The sequence below is a fragment of the Schistocerca gregaria genome, chromosome 7 (assembly GCF_023897955.1).
Source record: "Schistocerca gregaria isolate iqSchGreg1 chromosome 7, iqSchGreg1.2, whole genome shotgun sequence".
NCBI lineage: Eukaryota > Metazoa > Arthropoda > Insecta > Orthoptera > Acrididae > Schistocerca > Schistocerca gregaria.
In genome coordinates, this window is record NC_064926.1 from 558274272 (window position 1) to 558294138 (window position 19867).

At 42.1% G+C, this 19867-nt stretch overlaps 1 protein-coding gene across 3 annotated transcripts in view; it reads right to left on the reverse strand.

Moving 5' to 3' along the window:
- LOC126281738 (uncharacterized) overlaps positions 1 to 19867 on the reverse strand; it is a 174030-nt gene that overhangs the window by 96262 nt on the left and 57901 nt on the right. For all 3 annotated transcript variants that reach the window (XM_049980923.1, XM_049980924.1, XM_049980926.1), the window contains exon 4: positions 16290 to 16454. In XM_049980923.1, the coding sequence (XP_049836880.1) occupies positions 16290 to 16454 (165 nt within the window). The remainder of the gene's footprint in view (positions 1 to 16289; positions 16455 to 19867) is intronic.

A 19867-nucleotide genomic window follows, 5' to 3' on the forward strand; every position in this document is an offset into this window, starting at 1 on the left:
AAAACCTTCCCCTACCACTATCCTGCTATTCCTCCCCCTCCTTGCCTCCCTCTCACCCTCACCTCCAATTGATGCTCACGTAAGACACAGATGCAGCCTGTAGTCTGGCCACAGCAGCTGGTGACAGTAGTTGTGGCTGTATGAATGTGTATTTCCAGAGAAGACATTTTGGCCACAAGCGTAAATGTTTAGTAGTCTTTTCACTGCAAATGTCTGCAGCTCATTGTCTTCTCTATGTGGTGAGTAGCAAACTATCCTCTACGTAATATAGTTACAAGTTCATGATATATATTATCTAGCTCCTCACTTACATCACTACACTGCAAGCCACCATACAGTGTGTGGCAAATGATACATTGTATCACTATTTGCCATTTCCTGTCCTGTTCCACTCTCAAGTAGAGAAATGGAAAAATGACTGTCTGTATCCCTCGGTATGAGCTCTAATTTCTCACATATTATCACTGTGGTCCTTAAATGCAATGCACATTGGCAGCAGGAGAATCATTCAGCAGTCAGCTTCAAATGCAAGTTCTCTAACTTTTTTCAATAGTGTTTCTCAAAAAGAACATCGCCATCCCTCCAGGGATTCCAATTTTAGTTCCCAAGGCATCTCTGAAACACTTATGTGTTGTTAGAACCTACCAGTAACAAATCTAGCAGCCGACCTCTGAATTGCTTCAGTAGCTTCCTTCAGTCCAATCTGGCACAGGTTCCAAACACATTAGCAGAACTCAAGAATAGGTCACACCAGTGTTCTATATGCAGTCTCCTTTAAGGGTGAATCACGCTTTCCTAAAATTCTTCCAATAACCTTAAGTCGACCATTTTCCTTCCCTACCACAGTTCTCACATGGTTGCTCCATCTCATATTGGCTTGAACTGACTGCTGTGAAACGGATCTGTGGTTTTGGTCTGCATTTTGTTGTGGAGTGTTTCTATTATTGTGTGTTTATATCCATTATTTTATGAGCAACTGATTTAATTTTGTTGGTCTGTGTCACTCATTGGTACTTTTTTAATTCGGTGTAGCATCGTTCTGAAATATGCCATTTTTTGTTGGCGAGGGTGGCAAGATGAGTTGTCAATACTGACATCTGTGGTGGTAGTTTTTCTGTGAATACTAAACTGATGTTTATTGTTACTATTGCAAATTTTCAGGTCAAGAAAGTTAATGCTTTTATTAGTTTCATGTTCAACTGTGAATTTAATATTTTTGTGCACTTTGCTTAGATCTGCTGCTAATGTATCTATTTCATTGCTTGTACCATCAAAAGGCAAGATTGTATCATCAACATATCTTCTGTAGTAGATTATTTTGTTTGAGATGTGCTGGTTGGTTAAAAAGAACTTTTGTTCTATATGGTTGATGTAAATGTCAGCCAATATCCCAGCTAAGCTACTTCCCATTGCCAAACCATCATGTTGTTGGTACTGTTTGTTGTTGAAGCTAAAGTAATTATGCTCTAGAATAAGTGAAAGTATTTCTATGAGTTCACAGATCTCTGCAACACTAATTTTCTTATATCTAAGCACATCGTTTCTTATAATGTTAATAGTCTCTTTGACAGGAATGTTCATGTACAGGTTGACTACATCTAGTGATGCTAATTTAGCTGTTGGTGGGATGTGGATGTCTTTAATTAAGCTTATGAGTTCATGTGTGTGTTATTTATGGTGTAGTTATTTTCAAATGTATAGTATTTGGTAATGAGGTCTTTTAATTTTCGACTTATGAAGTATGCAGGGCTGTTTCTCGAGTTAACAATCGGGCGAATGGGACGATTTTCTTTATGAACCTTTGGCTGTGCACGCAGTTTTGGTGCTGAGGACTTCATTGCTATGCAGTTACGTATTTCATATTTGTTCAGTAAAAAGTTAACAGTTTTGTAGTAACTTTTTTTACTTTTTTTACTTTGGAATTTTACTGTAGGATCTGCCTTTATTTCAGTAATATTGTTGCTATGGAAAAATTGCAAGGTTTTCTCTACATATTCTATTTTGTGAATTACGATTAATGAATTTCCTTTGTCAGCTTTTACTATGAGTGCTTTACTTTCAGACAGTTTGCTGTCAATATTTTTCAAATCTTTAAGTTCACTTTTTTTGCGGGTATTATTTGTTTGAAGTTGTTTCATTATCAGTTTATTTGTCTTGTATGCAACTGCATTTTCTCACATGTGTCTAGTTGTGCTGTGTCACAAGCAAGTTTTGTGCAGGCTATGAGATTTTTAACACTGTGATTATTGAGATTTGCTCCAATATCATGTTTCACACCTTTAATTAAGAAAGTGAGTTCACTGCTACTAAATTGGATGTCAGTTGTATTAATAACTCTACCAAAAAATTTGTGTTGGCTTAGCTGTTTGTTTTTATCAAACTCTGAACAGCAAGAACTTTCTGGAACATCCACTACTTCATTCTGTTCTTTCAACCAGACAGGTGCAACTATTACACATTCAGGTAAGATTTTCGGGATGATGAGAGTCTGCTAACACTAGCAATGCTGAGGGTGGAATGTTGATCTGCACAGCTACGTCTTTTGTGCAACCTTAACACAGGAGAAAACAAATCTGTGCATGAGGTGGACAAATTTTATGCTGCTTGATAAGGAATTCCCAAAGACACTGCAGTAACTAACTCTTGTTTGGAGAAACCAAATGCACATGTTAAGATAAAAAATATTTCCTAAGTTTGTTTCCTTGATGCCCAGGAATTCGATTTCTCTTACAATTCTTTCACAGAGAACTTATTTTCTGAGCTGACTTGCTACAGGGGTTTTATGGCCTCCATGGAAACAGGTGACTGCTCTCTTATTTGCAACTAAGGATACTGATCGTAACAACAGATAAGTATTCAGTTTAAACAAAGAGGCTGAAGTACATTATCAGCTTTATAATTCATCACACTCTGACCTATTAGTCAGTCTATTAATACTTTAGTGGAAAGCCTGTAGCTCAGTTGCATCAGTCTCTGACCCTTTCGTTACTTTGTCTTTCTAACTTGGCAAAAACCTCTGCTGTGTTCCAGTACTTCAAATTGAAAACAAACTGCATCTTTCAATAAGCACTCTAATGTGGATGTTTGGAACAACACTACTTACTTTACGGAAATCATGCCATTTTCCTTTGGAAACTGAGGAACACTTGAGTCAGACAAATTCATTCTAAGGGCAGAAATACCTTTCTGGCATGCTGATCATCAAGCAAGCTCTACGATCAGAGTGGCCTCATAGTGCGAGAAACTTTTATCTATTCAACTTATCTGCTTCCAGTAGTGGTGACTTTTTACCTGATCAGTAGAACACTATCTGCTATGCAGACATTATTTTCTGTTCACCTGCGAGACGCACCTTCCCATAATTCAAAACTATGAGCATTCCTAAACATGTCTGTTAATGCAAGCTCCTACTGCCTTAGTGTTCTAACCTCTATTTTGGGGGCTGATCTGATTCACAACATTTCAGGGTAGGGGCTCCCACTACAGCTTGTTGCCAGATTCTGTCAGCGTGAAAATGGACGTAAAAATGGAACAAGTTTGTGTCAAATTTTGTTTTAAAACCAGGAAATCAGCTTCTGAGACTTACGCACTATTAAAAACAGCTTTTGGAGATACCTGTATGAGCCAGTCAAATGTTTTTGTTTGGTTCAACAGATTTAAAAATGGCCATGAAATGTTGTGAAAGTTTACTACTTAGTGCACTCAGATAGTAGACTTACAATTAGGGAGATGGCCGATGAACTTAATTTAAGTTTCTATGCAGTTCAGTCAATTTTAACTGAAGATCTGAACATGCGTTGAGTGTCCGCAAAATTCATTCCAAAAGTGCTGCCAAGTGACCAGAGACAATACCGACTTGAAGTGTGCCAAGAACTGATTTATCAGACTAAAAATGACCCAGATTTGTTAAACAGGGTAATTACAGGTGATGAATCATGGGTATATGGATATGATCCTGAAACCAAAGTGCAGTCTTCTCAGTGGAAGACTCCAGGTTCAATACAACCGAAAAAAGAATGGCAAATTTGGTGAAGGTGAAGACAATGTTGGTGATTTTTTTATATTCTTCCAGTATTGTGCAACATGAATTTATCCCTGGAGTACAGACAATAACCAGGAATACTAAAAATGTGTCCTTGAGCATCTGTGTGAAAAGGTGTGGAAGAAAAGGTCTGCACTGTGGAAAGACAGGAATTGCGTACTACACCATTACAATGCTCCGGCTCATCGTATCTTCTTTATTGTTGCATTTTTGACCAAATTAAAAATTCTTGTGCTTGCACAAGTGCCATATTCCCCTGATTTGGCCCCTGCAGACTTCTACCTGTTCCCTAAACTGAAATTTTCATGGAAAGGGAAGCAATTTGACTCGATTGAAGACATCCAGACAAATACGGATAGCGCCCTTAACACACTTCAGGAAAAAAATCTACAGGAATGTTTCCAAAAGTGGAAACACCGTTGGAATCTGTGTGTTCAGTCAAAAGGGGACTATTTTGAAGGAGATGCATCACAGCAGCATGTAAGTACCACCATTGTACAATTACAAGCCCGTTCTTAAAACTTTCCAGTCACATCTCGTATTATGAATACGATAGATTGTTACTCCATAAAGATGACACACTGAATTGCAGCCAGGCACAACAAAAAGACTGTTACAAACTGAGATTTTGACCAAAGCCTTCTTCAGAAAGAAACCACACATACATTCACACAAGCAAGCACACCTCTTACACATATGTACATCATTTCCAGTGCTCTGGCCAGAATGAAACTACATAGTGGCCAGAGATCCACTCTCGTGTATGCTGTGTACTTGCTTTTGTGGATGTGTGTGTGTTTTCTTCCTGAAGAAGGCTCTGACTGAAAACTAAATGCGTAACAGTTTTTTCCATTGTGCCTGTCTGTAAGTCAGTATGTCCTCTTTAAGTGTGTAGCACTCTGTCCTTTTCATCACAATTCTCTATAGTAGGGCTGGCCACAGCATGCCAAATTTCATACAGGCCAAGTGTGTGGGCCACGTGCGAGCCAAGGCTCCTCCACCCATCTCGGCTTTGCTCAGTTCTTCTTGGTCCTTCTTGGAAATGCCCTGTAGAGTGCAACATTTCTTTTAATATTTCAGTGTGACATTTCTTGGCTGGCACAACTCTATTCAGTTCAGCAGAATCGTGGTGTCAGTGCTGTTTACGCTGTTTACCCTTCACTATTTGTTTGAGGTATGAAGGATATTCACAGTCCAGTAGTCAATTGCACAAAAAGAGGCAGTCTAGTAATCTTTCATTACAAACCATTAAAAATGATTGAGAATGGCAAAATAGAGGCATGAGAATTCTCAATATACAGGGTGAATCAGAATTTGCACTCTCGGGCTTCACAGTGCAACTCCCCACATGCCAGCGATAAAAAATGTCTGTCACAAAATTTCATCTCGCGAGTAGATCCAGCAGAAAAAGAACATCAAAGAGTGGCAGTCTGGCACCACCGAAACCACGTGTTGGGAAGTACCTCTGCCAGCACATTGCAGTTGTGCTGCATAATTGGTGCAGTGGATAGAGTTTTGGGTTAGCATGCCGGAGGTCGATCCAAAAAGCAGTCAGACAGCGTGCAGTTCCTCACGGACTTGTGGGAAAAGCACAAGAAGGCAAAACAACATGCCAAATACCGCGAGACCTTCCAAAACTTCCTGGAGATCCCGCTGACCGCCGCCTTCAGGGATGCCCTGTCTGCTGCCACGTGACATGTCTTCCACTGCCATTGCCATTGCCGTCACCGTCACCACCACAAAACCCCCACGCCCTTGACGCAGTCGCAGATCCCCTCCCACATCCCAAAAGCACCAACAGTGATACGTGTGTTAAAGTGCTTAAGTATTTTTAAAAAATGTGACAGTGAAAAGTGTTTTAACACGTAAAAGTTTCCAATATCGTGCCAGTATAACCATAGCTTCGAGTGTTTCTTTTTTTTTCTACCCTCCATGGTGTGCAATCAAGAGGTTTGTACAACTGTGAGTACTTCAAAACTATTACAGTTCTATCAGTACAACACTAGTGATTCACATGCTTATATATGTCTTTACTTCCACCACGGATAGTTTCCTCCTTTCAGTCTTCTTTACTCTCGCACACCACCTGTATCAAACTAGCTCTACAATTGCACTGTCCAATGCTTCCTAGTGTATTGCTCTTTGCTCAAACTGAAAAAAAAAAAATATAGATATAATAATTCGCTAAAATGGTAATGTCCTTTTCTTTTGTCATGGGTTGTTTAATATGTTAAGATAGTTTTCATGAGTGTTTCCCCTTTGGATACCACTTCACTCATCAAACAACAGCTGACAATTGATACACTCATTAATATTTCTGTCAAACTGATTTCATGTGTAGTGCATATCCCACTAAGGTCTCGTTTTCAAGGCCCAATGTAAAATGCCTCCCCTTTTGTTTTCTAACACAAGATTTAATAAGAAGATAGTAATAATTCAACATTATTTTAAAATGAATACAGCACATCCACAACTCGAAATATAATTATAATTAAAAATAATAACAATAATAATAATAATAACACAACTAGTAATAAATAAAATATCCATAAAATAACTTTTATTTATTAATTATTCAGTGTAAATAACTAGACCGTACAATCAATGCTTATTCCAAATACCTTCTGCCACACATACAAATGTAGTGTCGAAAGACTCAGAAAAAGCTAAACTGAAACAATAAACAGTGCAAGAAACCACTAACAAACTCAGACTGACAGACTCTCGAAAAACATTTAAAAATACCAAATGAAATGATTACCTGGACAGTAACAGAAAAATAAAAGCAAAGAATGGATTGTCTCATGTTTACAAGTAAAACGTAAACTGTATTTGTAAAATGAAAATTGTTATTTTGTAAATAAAAGTTTATATACACTCCTGGAAATTGAAATAAGAACACCGTGAATTCATTGTCCCAGGAAGGTGAAACTTTATTGACACATTCCTGGGGTCAGATACATCACATGATCACACTAACAGAACCACAGGCACATGGACACAGGCAACAGAGCATGCACAATGTCGGCACTAGTACAGTGTATATCCACCTTTCGCAGCAATGCAGGCTGCTATTCTCCCATGGAGACGATCGTAGAGATGCTGGATGTAGTCCTGTGGAACGGCTATCCATGCCATTTCCACCTGGCGCCTCAGTTGGGCCAGCGTTCGTAATGGACGTGCAGACCGCGTGAGACGACGCTTCATCCAGTCCCAAACATGCTCAATGGGGGACAGATCCGGAGATCTTGCTGGCGAGGGTAGCTGACTTACACCTTCTAGAGCACGTTGGGTGGCACGGGATACATGCGGACGTGCATTGTCCTGTTGGAACAGCAAGTTCCCTTGCCGGTCTAGGAATGGTAGAACGATGGGTTCGATGACGGTTTGGATGTACCGTGCACTATTCAGTGTCCCCTCGACGATCACCAGAGGTGTACGGCCAGTGTAGGAGATCGCTCCCCACACCATGATGCCGGGTGTTGGCCCTGTGTGCCTCGGTCGTATGCAGTCCCGATTGTAGCGCTCACCTGCACGGCGCCAAACACGCATACGACCATCATTGGCACCAAGGCATAAGCGACTCTCATCGCTGAAGACGACACGCCTCCATTCGTCCCTCCATTCACGCCTGTCGTGACACCACTGGAGGCGGGCTGCACGATGTTGGGGCGTGAGCGGAAGACGGCCTAACGATGTGCGGGACCGTAGCCCAGCTTCATGGAGACGGTTGCAAATGGTCCTCGCCGATACCCCAGGAGCAACAGTGTCCCTAATTTGCTGGGAAGTGGCGGTGCGGTCCCCTACGGCACTGCGTAGGATCCTACGGTCTCGGCATGCATCCGTGCGTCGCTGAGTTCCGGTCCCAGGTCGACGGGCACGTGCACCTTCCGCCAACCACTGGCGACAACATCGATGTACTGTGGAGACCTCACGCCCCACGTGTTGAGCAATTCGGCGATACGTCCACCCGGCCTCCCGCATGCCCACTATACGCCCTCGCTCAAAGTCCGTCAACTGCACATACGGTTCACGTCCACGCTGTCGCGGCATGCTACCAGTGTTAAAGACTGCAATGGAGCTCCGTATGCCACGGCAAACTGGCTGACATTGACGGCGGCGGTGCACAAATGCTGCGCAGCTAGCGCCATTCGACGGCCAACACCGCGGTTCCCGGTGTGTCCGCTGTGCCGTGCGTGTGATCATTGCTTGTACAGCCCTCTCACTGTGTCCGGAGCAAGTACGGTGGGTCTGACACACCGGTGTCAATGTGTTCTTTTTTCCATTTCCAGGAGTGTATGTTTAAAAAAAATAGTTCAACCCTGGGTTGAAGCATTATCTGGCTTCTTAATTGTCAACAGCGATTGCAGCAGGTCTTCTAGAAAATATTTGCACTCACATACTACAATTGTAGAAATGGCAGATTGGTCAGCTTTGAAAGAAGCCATTTCCGCGTTGTGGGTGTGTATGTATTCGCACTACTTCATCTACTAGATGTGAAACCTGTTTTCTTTGTACCCTCCCCAAATAGTCCCGTATATTAGAATCAACTATTATCCTTGGTTCTTTCAGGTCCATTACATTTCGTTATGGCTTTACATTACCAGTAGGGATAGCAATGTGCTTTGTGAATAATATCCAAACTCGGTTACTGTTTCTATGTGTTATCACCATTGTCCCATTAATTATGCCTTTCAACACTGAGTCTGGTAACCGCATGCTATTTAGTACGTATCTCAATGCCTTATTATTATTATTATTATTATTATTATTATTATTATTATTATTATTATTATTATTCTATTGATGGTATTGTGGAAATATCACCTCTATCACCATTAGGGAAACAGTGTAATTCGGAACTGAACATTTCACAGTTGGCGGTGTCGGGATGAATCAAGCGGACCAATATCTGTCAGACGGGAATGGGCATTACAAGGCACAGCACACGTTTATACTCTATGCGCTGTTCATCAGCCAGGGACTAGTTGTGACTAGAGTAGCATGCACGTGACAGACTCCAATGTACATGCATACATGTATCGAATATTCACATTGTAAACCTCTAAACCAGTGTGGCACACGTATGGCACACAAACGATGAATATGTGGATATGCTTCTGGTCCTTGGTGCATCTGATAAGTGGGCTGGTATTGCAGCTCGTGAATATGCTGCTACATATCCTCATTGACACCACCCTGATATAAACGTGTTTCCTCATCTGGAGCTGCACCTTCGGGAGTCAGGTTCTCTCCTTCCCCCATCGCGTGACAGAGGTTGTCCACAGACTCACCATACTCCAACTACTGAGGAAGCTATTCTGGAGGTCATACACCATGAACGTCAGTGAAGTACGCATTCCATAGCAAGCATGTGTCACAATGCGAGGTCATTAACGTGCTGCACGAGCATGGGCTGCACCCCTATCATTATGCTTTCATACAACACCTGCATCCTGCAGATCGCCATCAGCAGATGCAATTGTGTGAATGGTTCCAACAACAACAGGAAGCCAATGATGACTTTGTGTACACCATGATATGGCCAGATGAAGCATTCACTTGTGAGGGTGTCTTCAACGTGCACAACGCCCACCATTGGTGTGAAGTTAACCCACATGTCACCTGCGATCTTGGATATCAAGTTCACTATGGTATCAACATCTGGGTTGGAATATTGGGTGACAGGTGTTTGGGGCCCGACATGTTGCCTGACCAGTTGACTGCATGAAGGTATCATGCATTCCTCTCCAACTACCTGCCTGATGCACTGGAAGGTGTTCCACTGCATGTTCGGCAGAGGATATGGTTATAACATGATGGTGCACCTCCACACTCTGGAATTAATGTGCAACAGTATTTGTACAGAACATCTGCAGGAAATGGCTCAGACATGGAGATCCAGTTGTATGGCCACCACAGTCACTTGACCTAAACCCCCTGCATTTCTTCCTGTGGGTACACCTGCAGGGGCACGTGTACTCTACTCTGCCAATGAATGTGGAAGAACTGGTAGCATTTGTTCATGCTGCTCTTGTTACTGTGGATGCAGCTTTGCTCTGAAGGGTCCAGAGCTGTATGATCCGGCAAGTTGAACAATGTTTGGACGTGCAGGGAGGTTGCTTTGAGCATCTCTTGTTCTGAGGGCCACGTATTTTGTTGTGAAGATCATGCGGTCATTAACATGGACATTACTATTGGCACTCGTTGCTAATGTGTGACATCTGAGCACTCATATTACATGTAGTATAAATGACAAGTTGGCTGGTTGGTTGGATGGGGAAGGAGACCAGACAGCGCGGTCATCGGTCTCATTGGATTAGGGAAAGATGGGGAAGGAAGTCGGGCGTGCCCTTTCAGAGGAACCATCCTGGCATTTGCCTGGAGTGATTTAGGGAAATCACAGAAAACCTGAATCAGGATGGCCGGACGCGGGATTGAACCGTCGTCCTCCCAAATGCAAGTCCAGTGTCTAACCACTGCGCTAAATGACAAGTAGATGGTGTGTTATTGTACAGTGCTATCACTTTAGCATCTCAAAATTGATTTATTTTTATTTTTTCGTAGTTGTTCTGTCCTATGACAGGTCATTTTCTTCAACTGTATTTCTTATTTGTCTAACCACATATTTGTTATATTCACCATTACAAAATGTTGTAAATTTAGGATACACGTGACCTAAGAAACGGGGTATATTACAATATGAAATGTCAGAATGAAACTAGCAAATAAAAAAAAAAGCGCCCCAACCCAGGATCGAACCCTCGACCTCCTGCATGCTAGCCCAAAACTTTATCCACTGCACAAACTGCACAGCATGAATGTCATCTGCTGACAGAGATAGTTACCATACATGTGTTTAAAACGTTGCCAGATTTCCACTCTTTAACATCCTTTTTCTGCTGGATGTACTTGGTGGACGAAATTTTGCGAAATAAATGTTTTTATAGCTGTCATGTGAGGAGTCGCATTGCAAACCATGAATTTTGCTTCATCCTGTATATTATGTAATGGCATAAGCAACAGGTATTGCAAATTTCCTATGAAACAACACTATAAAAGCATACAAATAGAATTTAAATGCGTTGTTGGCAATGAAAGAGGAAGAAATTACAATGATCAACAGATGGGATTCATTGTTCTGCACATCAAGAAGCACTTTGTACCAAATTTTCAGGCATGCAGCATGTGAAGAAACTGATGGTACGGCTAAAATTTCAAATGTCACATGCATTATTCCAATGTCAGCAGCAAAAGTTTTCAATTTAATTGCACAAAGAGTATGGAGATTTGTATACTACTGCACGGTACATTGGTTAAGTCAAAGGGTATGCCAGGAATGATTTTTCAATTTAAAATTCATCACTGTTGAATTTATGAAGAAAAAAGAAATGTAGAAATGAAAATGAGAACATACAGAATATATTACAGAACTTGCGTTTTAAGTGGACTAGACTGCACACTGATCATGATAAGGCAGTGCAAGGTGAGAAAAACTTCCTTCTGATTTGATGTGGATGTGGTTAAAAAGAAAATCACCTTGAACAAGGGACACATTCTCACAATCACCATCCAGTTCCCTAAGCTCAATGGTGTTAAAGAAAATACATGGTCTGAATAATTCATTGTGGTCTTGAAAGAATTACAAGGATAGTTTTCTAAACATTTTGAGAACAATGCCAATCATACATTTAGTTTTTATCTGTTTTTGAGACCGTTTGCCATTTCAGTTGATAGCACCCCTGTGCATGTGCAAATGTAATCAACTGATCTGCAAGTTAATTCCCATTGTAAAGACAAATCCTTTTATCATACTGTCCAGGATATCTACACTGCTTTCCTCAAGCAAAGTTCCCACATCTCCAGAATGAGGCTGCAAAAGTGCTACAGTATTGTGATCACCATATGTGAGTGAAAGACCATTTTTTTGATTATGAAACTAAATAAGTCACGATTTCATGATAACCAGCGTGAAAATCTGTGAAATTGTCTGCGGCTGTTCGTATGTTGACAGTTTTTTACTCACATTCACTCACTCACTGGTCATACCGGACTCCAGAATCCATTACCGCAGCAACGTATTTTTGCCATCTGTCCCTGTCTTGGGCTATTTCCTTCCATTCACCTTCAATACCTAGGCTCCTAAAATCAGCCTTCGCATTGTCTTACCATATATGCCTCGGTCTCCCCACAGGACGTTTTCCCTCTAAGTGCCTTACCAGTACTCTGCACACTGCCCTGCCCTCATCGGGACTGATGACTGTAGCAGTCTGGTCCCTTTAATCCCCCCCAAACCAATCAACCCTGCCCTCATCCATTCGAGCTACGTGACCTGCCCATCGCAGCCTATGTGATTTAATAATACTGATTATGTCAGGCCTTGAATAGAGTTTGTGAACCTCTTTGTTATGCAGTTTTCGCCACTCTCCACAAATGACATCCCTTTTTGCTCCAAAAATTTGACAGCCTGTACCACATAAAGATTACGTTACATCTTCAGTGTGCCAAAAATAATTAAATAACACTGAAATTTTGTTTTGATAAAAAAATCTACTCACCAAGCAGCAGCAGAACACACACATAAAAGAAGGTTATAATTATGAAAACTTTCAGAGCCAGTGGCTCCTTCTTCAGGCTGAAGGGTTGAAGAGGAAAGAAGAGTGGGGTGAAGGAAAAGGACTGGAGACATCTAAGAAAAGGGGGGTAGATTTCAGAAAGGTCATCCAGAACCGAGGTTTAGGGGAGATTTACTGGATGGGATGAGAGGAAAGACTGATTGTTGGGAATTGTACCGCACAAGATTTGAAAATGTGAGAGCTTAAAGGTGGAAGATGGGGTAATATGCAAGACAGAGTTAATAAGAGCAAAAATCTAAGTGCACTGTACATAACAGAGGTGGGAGGGGGAAGGCGAGAAACAGGCAGATAACTAAACAAAGTAAAGAAAGGAGCAGTAACTGTGAAGAAATGCTGAGACAGAAGAAATTAATGTAAATTAAGGCCAAGTGAGTGGCAAGAAGCAAGGACATGTTGTAGCGCTAGTTCCCACTGCGGAGCTGTGAGAAACTGGTGTTTGGGGGAAGAATCCTGATGGCGTATATGGTGAAACAGGCACCAAAGTCACAAATGTCATGTTGTAGAGCATATGGAATGTGTCATTTCACAGGTGGCTCTCCCTTGGATAGTATAAGTTTTGCCAGTTACAGGGCTGGTACTGGTGGTAGTAGGAGGGTGTATTGGGCAAGTCTTGCAGCAGGGACCATCACAGGAGTATGAGCCACATGGTAGGGAGATGGGTGCAGAATGAGCATAGGGTCTGACAAGAATATTGTGGAGACTGGGAGGGCAACAAAGATCTGTTTTAGGTGTAGTAGGCAAAATCTCAGACAGAATGGATCTCATTGCAGGGCATGATTTTAGGAAGTCACGGAGTGTCAAAGTAGCTAATTAGTATGTTCCAGACCAGGACAGTACTGAATGACCAGTGGTGTGCTCCGAAGTTGTTTTTTGGAGGATCAGTAATACCAGGACTGGATGTGATGGCCTGGGAAATCTGCTTTTGAACTGGGCTGGTGGAGTAATTACATTCAGTGAAGGCCACGGTGAGAATGGTGGTGCTGATAAGAATTACATTATAATTCATCATCATCATCATCATTTAAGACTGGTTATGCCTTTCAGCGTTCAGTCTGGAGCATAGTCCCCCTTATAAAATTCCTCCATGATCCCCTATTCCGTGCTAACATTGGTGCCTCTTCTAATGTTAAGCCTATTACTTCAAAATCTTTCTTAACCGAATCCAGGTACCTTCTTCTTGGTCTGCCCCGACTCCTCCTACCCTCTACTGCTGAACCCATGAGTCTCTTTGGTAACCTTGCTTCTCCCATGCGTGTAACATGATCCCACCATCTAAGCCTGTTTGTCCTGACTGCTACATCTATAGAGTTCATTCCCAGTTTTTCTTTGATTTCCTCATTGTGGACACCCTCCTGCCATTGTTCCCATCTACTAGTACCTGCAATCATCCTAGCTACTTCCATATCCGTAACCTCAACCTTGTTGATAAGATAACCTGAATCCACCCGGCTTTCGCTCCAATACAACAAAGTTGGTCGAAAGATTGAACGGTGCACAGATAACTTAGTCTTGGTACTGACTTCCTTCTTGCAGAAGAGAGTAGATCGTAGCTGAGCACTCACTGCATTAGCTTTGCTACACCTCGCTTCCAGTTCTTTCACTATGTTGCCATCCTGTGAGAATATGCATCCTAAGCACTTGAAACCGTCCACCTGTTCTAACTTTGTTCCTCCTATTTGGCACTCAATCCGTTTATACTTCTTTCCTACTGACATTACCTTTTACAGGCTGCCTTGACTGTGTCATTCCACCAAGCTGTTTGCTTCATCCTACCTTTACACACTACTGTTCCAAGACATTCTTTAGCCACTTCTAGTATTGTGTCCCTGTACCTTGTCCATTCCTTTTCCAAAGACTGTAATTGACTACATTCAACTAACTGGTACCTTTCTGAGATCGCTGTTATGTACTTGTACCTGATTTCCTTATCCTGAAGTTTCTCCACTCTTATCCTCCTACATATGGACCTGACCTCCTGCACTTTCGGCCTTAAAATACCAATTTCGCGGCAGATTAAATAATGATCAATGTCATCAAAGAATCCCCTGAATACACGTGTGTCCCTCACAGCCTTCCTGAATTCCTGATCTGTTATTATATAGTCAATGACAGATCTGGTTTCCCTGCCTTCCCAAGTATACCGGTGAATGTTCTTATGTTTAAAAAAAGGAGTTTATGATTACTAAGCCCATAATGGCACAGAAATCCAAGAATTGTTTCCCGTTCCTGTTGGCCTCCATATCCTCTCCAAATTTACCCATAACCTTTTCATACTCTTCTGTTCAATTTCCAATCCTGGCATTAAAATCACCCATGAGCAGAACACTGTCCTTGTCCTTTACTCTAACAACTACATCATTGAGTGCAACATAAAAACTATCTATCTTATCTAGATCTGTCCCTTCACAATGTGAATATACTGACACAATCCTAATTTTCTTGCTAGACACTGTCAAATCTATCCACATCAGTCGTTCATTTACATACCTTATTGCAACTACGCCGGGTTCCATTTCTTTCCTGATGTAAAGCCCTACACCCCATTGTGCTATTCCTGCTTTCACTCCTGATAGGTAGACCTTGTATTCTCCCACTTCCTCTTCTGTCTCACCCCTTACCCGAATGTCACTAACAGCTAAAACATCCAGCCCCATCTTACTTGCAGCCTCTGCCAGCTCTACCTTCTCCCCAGAGTAGCCCCCATTGATATTAATAGCCCCCCCCCCCCCCCATCTCATTACCATTTGTTTGGCGCGAGTCGTAATTTAGGAGTCCCTGGTTTATCAGTTAGAGGTGGGACTCCGTCACCTCCAAAGGTCCGAGGCATTTTGCTCTGATTATTGCCAGCATCATTATAATTAAACGGTGAAAAATTGATTGTTTTCACTGTTGTATCAAAGTTTGTTTTGTTTGTGACCTGTGTTGTCGAGAAATATGAAACATAAAACCGAGTCGTATACAATGTGACTGCACTACTTTTTAACTGCAGCGCATTCACAGTTTTCCCCTCTTCCTCCTCCTCACGCTCAGGCAGTGTGCTGTGGCAGTGTGGAAATGTGCAGCTAGGCTGAGCACTATGGCACTTGCGTGCCAGGGCACGGCCTGCAAATTGAATTCTTGGTTGCCCCTGTTCCAGAGGGTACACCTCACTAAGCAAATGTATTATTTTCAGTGATGATCACAACAAAGATGAAGCACATTGTGTAGAATAATGCAATACCTTGAAACATCTGAAGTGATTCTGTTCTGATGATAAAAATAGTACTGAAGCTAGTGCCAATATTTGTGGGACTCCAATTCATAAAAATATTCTCACAGTTACTGTGCATATTAATTTAGCATAAAAAATTATTACTTCCAAGTAACAAATCTGCTAATCTATAATTTGTATATTTGTTCCATTGGAACCCTTTAGGTGTCTAATAAATCTACAATATTAAGGGAAATACTGACATCAAGAACTTATTATCTGTTTTGTAGTGTTTGGTTTTATCTTTTCTCCCAAAAGCTACAGGATACAGCTAGATTAAAGGAATTGGTAATAATAAAACAAGTACACAATGAGATAAATTGCCTATTTCAGTTACACCTATGGTATTTGCAGTACTTACCCATAACTCCTGAAGACTTTTACAGCTTTCAAGCCATGACAACAGGGTAGAAAAATGAACACCCCATTTTGTCACATAGACATATAAAAATTGCAACTGCAGAAGAGGATTTGGACAATTGTTTTCAAGTGGCTCTGAGGACCAGTTAAATGACAACCTCTTCAGCTGAAAACAGATAGGACTTATGAGAGATTATACCAAGTTACAAGATACACATCACAGTTCAAAGATTGCATAAATTTCTGAATGCATATGTCATTAAGAGTATTTATACACTGTTAATCATTAACAAACATAACAACATACACTACTGTTTTGAAAAAGTGAGACACCAAGATCAAGAGATGTAATCACAATGAAATTATTCCACCACTTAGGGACATGCCACTACACAAAAGATTAGCTCCACAGACCTGTATATGCACTGTTACTGTGGAAATTCAGTATGAAGCAGCACCACCACATGCTGCAATCAGAGCTGCTAGTGGCACGGAGTCAAAGAGCACCTGAGTACGCTGCTGGGGAATTTTGCGCTACGTGTTTTGTATGTGCATCCACAAGGCATCAAATTTGGCTGCAGGAGGACCTGAACAAACAAGTTGCCGACCGACCATATCCCAGACACACCAAATGGGTAACATGCCATGCTAATGGGCAAGGCAGGGAAGCAATGGTGCCCATCATTCTTTGCACATGTAGCTAGGTGTTGTCCAGCTGAAATATGGCATGCGGAATGGCTTGTATGAGGGGCAGTGCCTCGGGCTATAAAACCTCCCTAATGTAGTGGTAGCTGTTTAGAATGCCCTCAAGTCTTAGGAGGTGAAACTGCATATTGCAAGTGATGTGACCCCAAACAATCACACTTTACAGTTGTATGCTATGTTACTCAACAATACAGTCTGCCCAATTGTGTTCAATGCGGTGGTGTCAAACATGTATGTGGCCGTCACTGTAGGACAAGTTGAAGTGAGACTCATCTGAAAACACTAGATTTTGCCACTCAGCATGCCAGTGTTGGCATTCCTGAGTCCTCAGTGGTAGGCAGAGTTTGTGGGCCCTAGTCAATGGAAGCCAGCACAACTGCATACAAGCCACCAGTTCAGCCTGCAGAAGACAATGTCTAACTGTCGACGCAGACGTGTCCACAGCTGTTGCACTGCTACAATGTCACACCAACACTGTGGATCAGGCTGTTCCATCTGTTATGGCCAAACAGTAAAGATGGCCGTCATCTTCCACTGCGGTTACTTTGTGTCGTACAGTACTCTGTCAGCACTGTGTGCAGTCCTCTTCTCTCCAATGGATCCACACACAGCTCACTGCGGAAGCAGCATGTCATGCACCAGTTGCAGTGTCATGGACCAACAGACCCGCCTCCCAGAAAACAATCACTTTGCCCCATTCGAATGCACTCACTTGCCGATATTCTACCCCATGATGTCGGTGAAGCATAGAGGAACTGGGTTACAATTTCCCTTTTTTATTAACACACTGCACTGACTGAGCATTACGTAACGATGACTTGTCCTGCTGCACAAATGAGGATGCTGTTGGGCCTAAATGCACAACACCTCTCTGTCATTGAAATCATTTATTATCGTTCTGCTGCTCTGTGTGTCCTCTTTTTATGGTTTGTAGCAGACGATTGCTTCTGAGTGCTTCACTGTTTATAAACCTTAGCATCATTCTCTTCATTAAAGGAAAGGAGTACAGTACTTTCTTACATAAAAATAACACGCTAATATCATGTCAAAATGATTTACACACACACACACACACACACACACACGTATATATATATGGCCTAAATATGTCTGCTTGTGTCTGTGTATGTGCGGATGGATATGTGTGCGTGTGTGTGTGTGCGCGAGTGTACACCTGTCCTTTTTTGTTACAAAAAGGTACTTCCTCGATTCACCGCCAGTTGGCCCAATTGAAGGAAGGTAATGTTGACATCGGTGCTTGTGTTGACATGCAACTCATTGCTCTACAGTACTAGCATCAAGCACATCAGTATATAACATCAACAGGTTAATGTTCATCACGAACATGGTTTTGCAGTCAGTGCAATGTTTACAAATGCGGAGTTGGCAGATGCCCATTTGACGTATGGATTAGCACGGGGCAATAGCCGTGGCACGGTACGTTTGTATCGAGACAGATTTCCAGAACAAAGGTGTCCCGACAGGAAGATGTTCGAAGCAATTGATCGCCGTCTTAGGGAGCACGGAACATTCCAGCCTATGACTCGCGATTGGGGAAGACCTAGAACGATGAAGACACCGGCAATGGACGAGGCAATTCTTCGTGCAGTTGACGATAACCCTAATGTCAGCGTCAGAGAAGTTGCAGCTGTACAAGGTAACATTGACCACGTCACTGTATGGAGAGTGCTACGGGAGAACCAGTTGTTTCCGTACCATGTACAGCGTGTGCAGGCACTATCAGCAGCTGATTGGCCTCTACGGGTACACTTCTGCGAATGGTTCATCCGACAATGTGTCAATCCTCATTTCAGTGCACATGTTCTCTTTACGGATGAGGCTTCATTCTAACGTGATCAAATTGTAAATTTTCACAATCAAAATGTGTGGGCTGATGAGACTCTGCACACAATTGTCCAATCACGTCATAAACACAGATTTTCTTTGAACATTTGGGCAGGCATTGTTAGTGATGTCTTGATTGGTTTTATAGACTGTCTGTTTGGAACGGTGACAAATTCTCCTGTAAGGCATCATGGCGGCGTTCAATGCAGTTGCCTGTGCAGCAGCAGCAGCAGCATCACGAATGAGCCTCTGCGCGGCTCTCGCTCGCTTATATAGTATATGCGGTAGCTTGGACTTAGAATATTTTCACAGTGCCAGTGGAACGTTATTCCGGACGCGCACTCTGGGTGTTCTAGAGTGTGCGCGTCCGCTGGCGCACCGCCATGATTGCGTCAGCTGGCCGGAGCTGCCGGAGGTCGGCAAGGTCAAGCGATAAGTCTATTAATAGAACAAAACTGTTGCATCCTTGAGCCCGCCGGTTCGTGATGTACCCATGTCCGGTTAATGGCTGACGCTACAGATCAGTTTGCATAAAGATCAATTTATTTATGAAAATTTACCAGAGTCTTTATTAGAAAGTTCTGCCATATGGTAGGTACAATAAGCAATAATGTTTCTATCAACAAAACTTTCAAGTCCAGGTACGTTAGGAACTCCATTACCTCCACGTACAATGGCTACAGTGAGCCAACCATTACCATGGTTGAACGTATCATTAATGTCAATACTAAAATTAAGTCTACAACTGCTGCACAGGCAACTGCATTGAACACAGCCATGATGCCTTACAGGAGAATTCGTCACCGTTCTAAACAGACAGTCTATAAAACCATCAAGAACATCGAGTTTGCCACAACAGTTGAAGACAAGAAGAATCGCATTCCAGTGAAGAGTGTTGCTGCCCAGGCTCTGGTCGATGGACCTTGTGTTTTCTGTGGTTGTAGACTTAATTTTAGTATTGACATTAATGATATGTTCGACCATGGTAATGGTTCGCTCACTGTAGACATTGTACGTGGAGGTAATGGA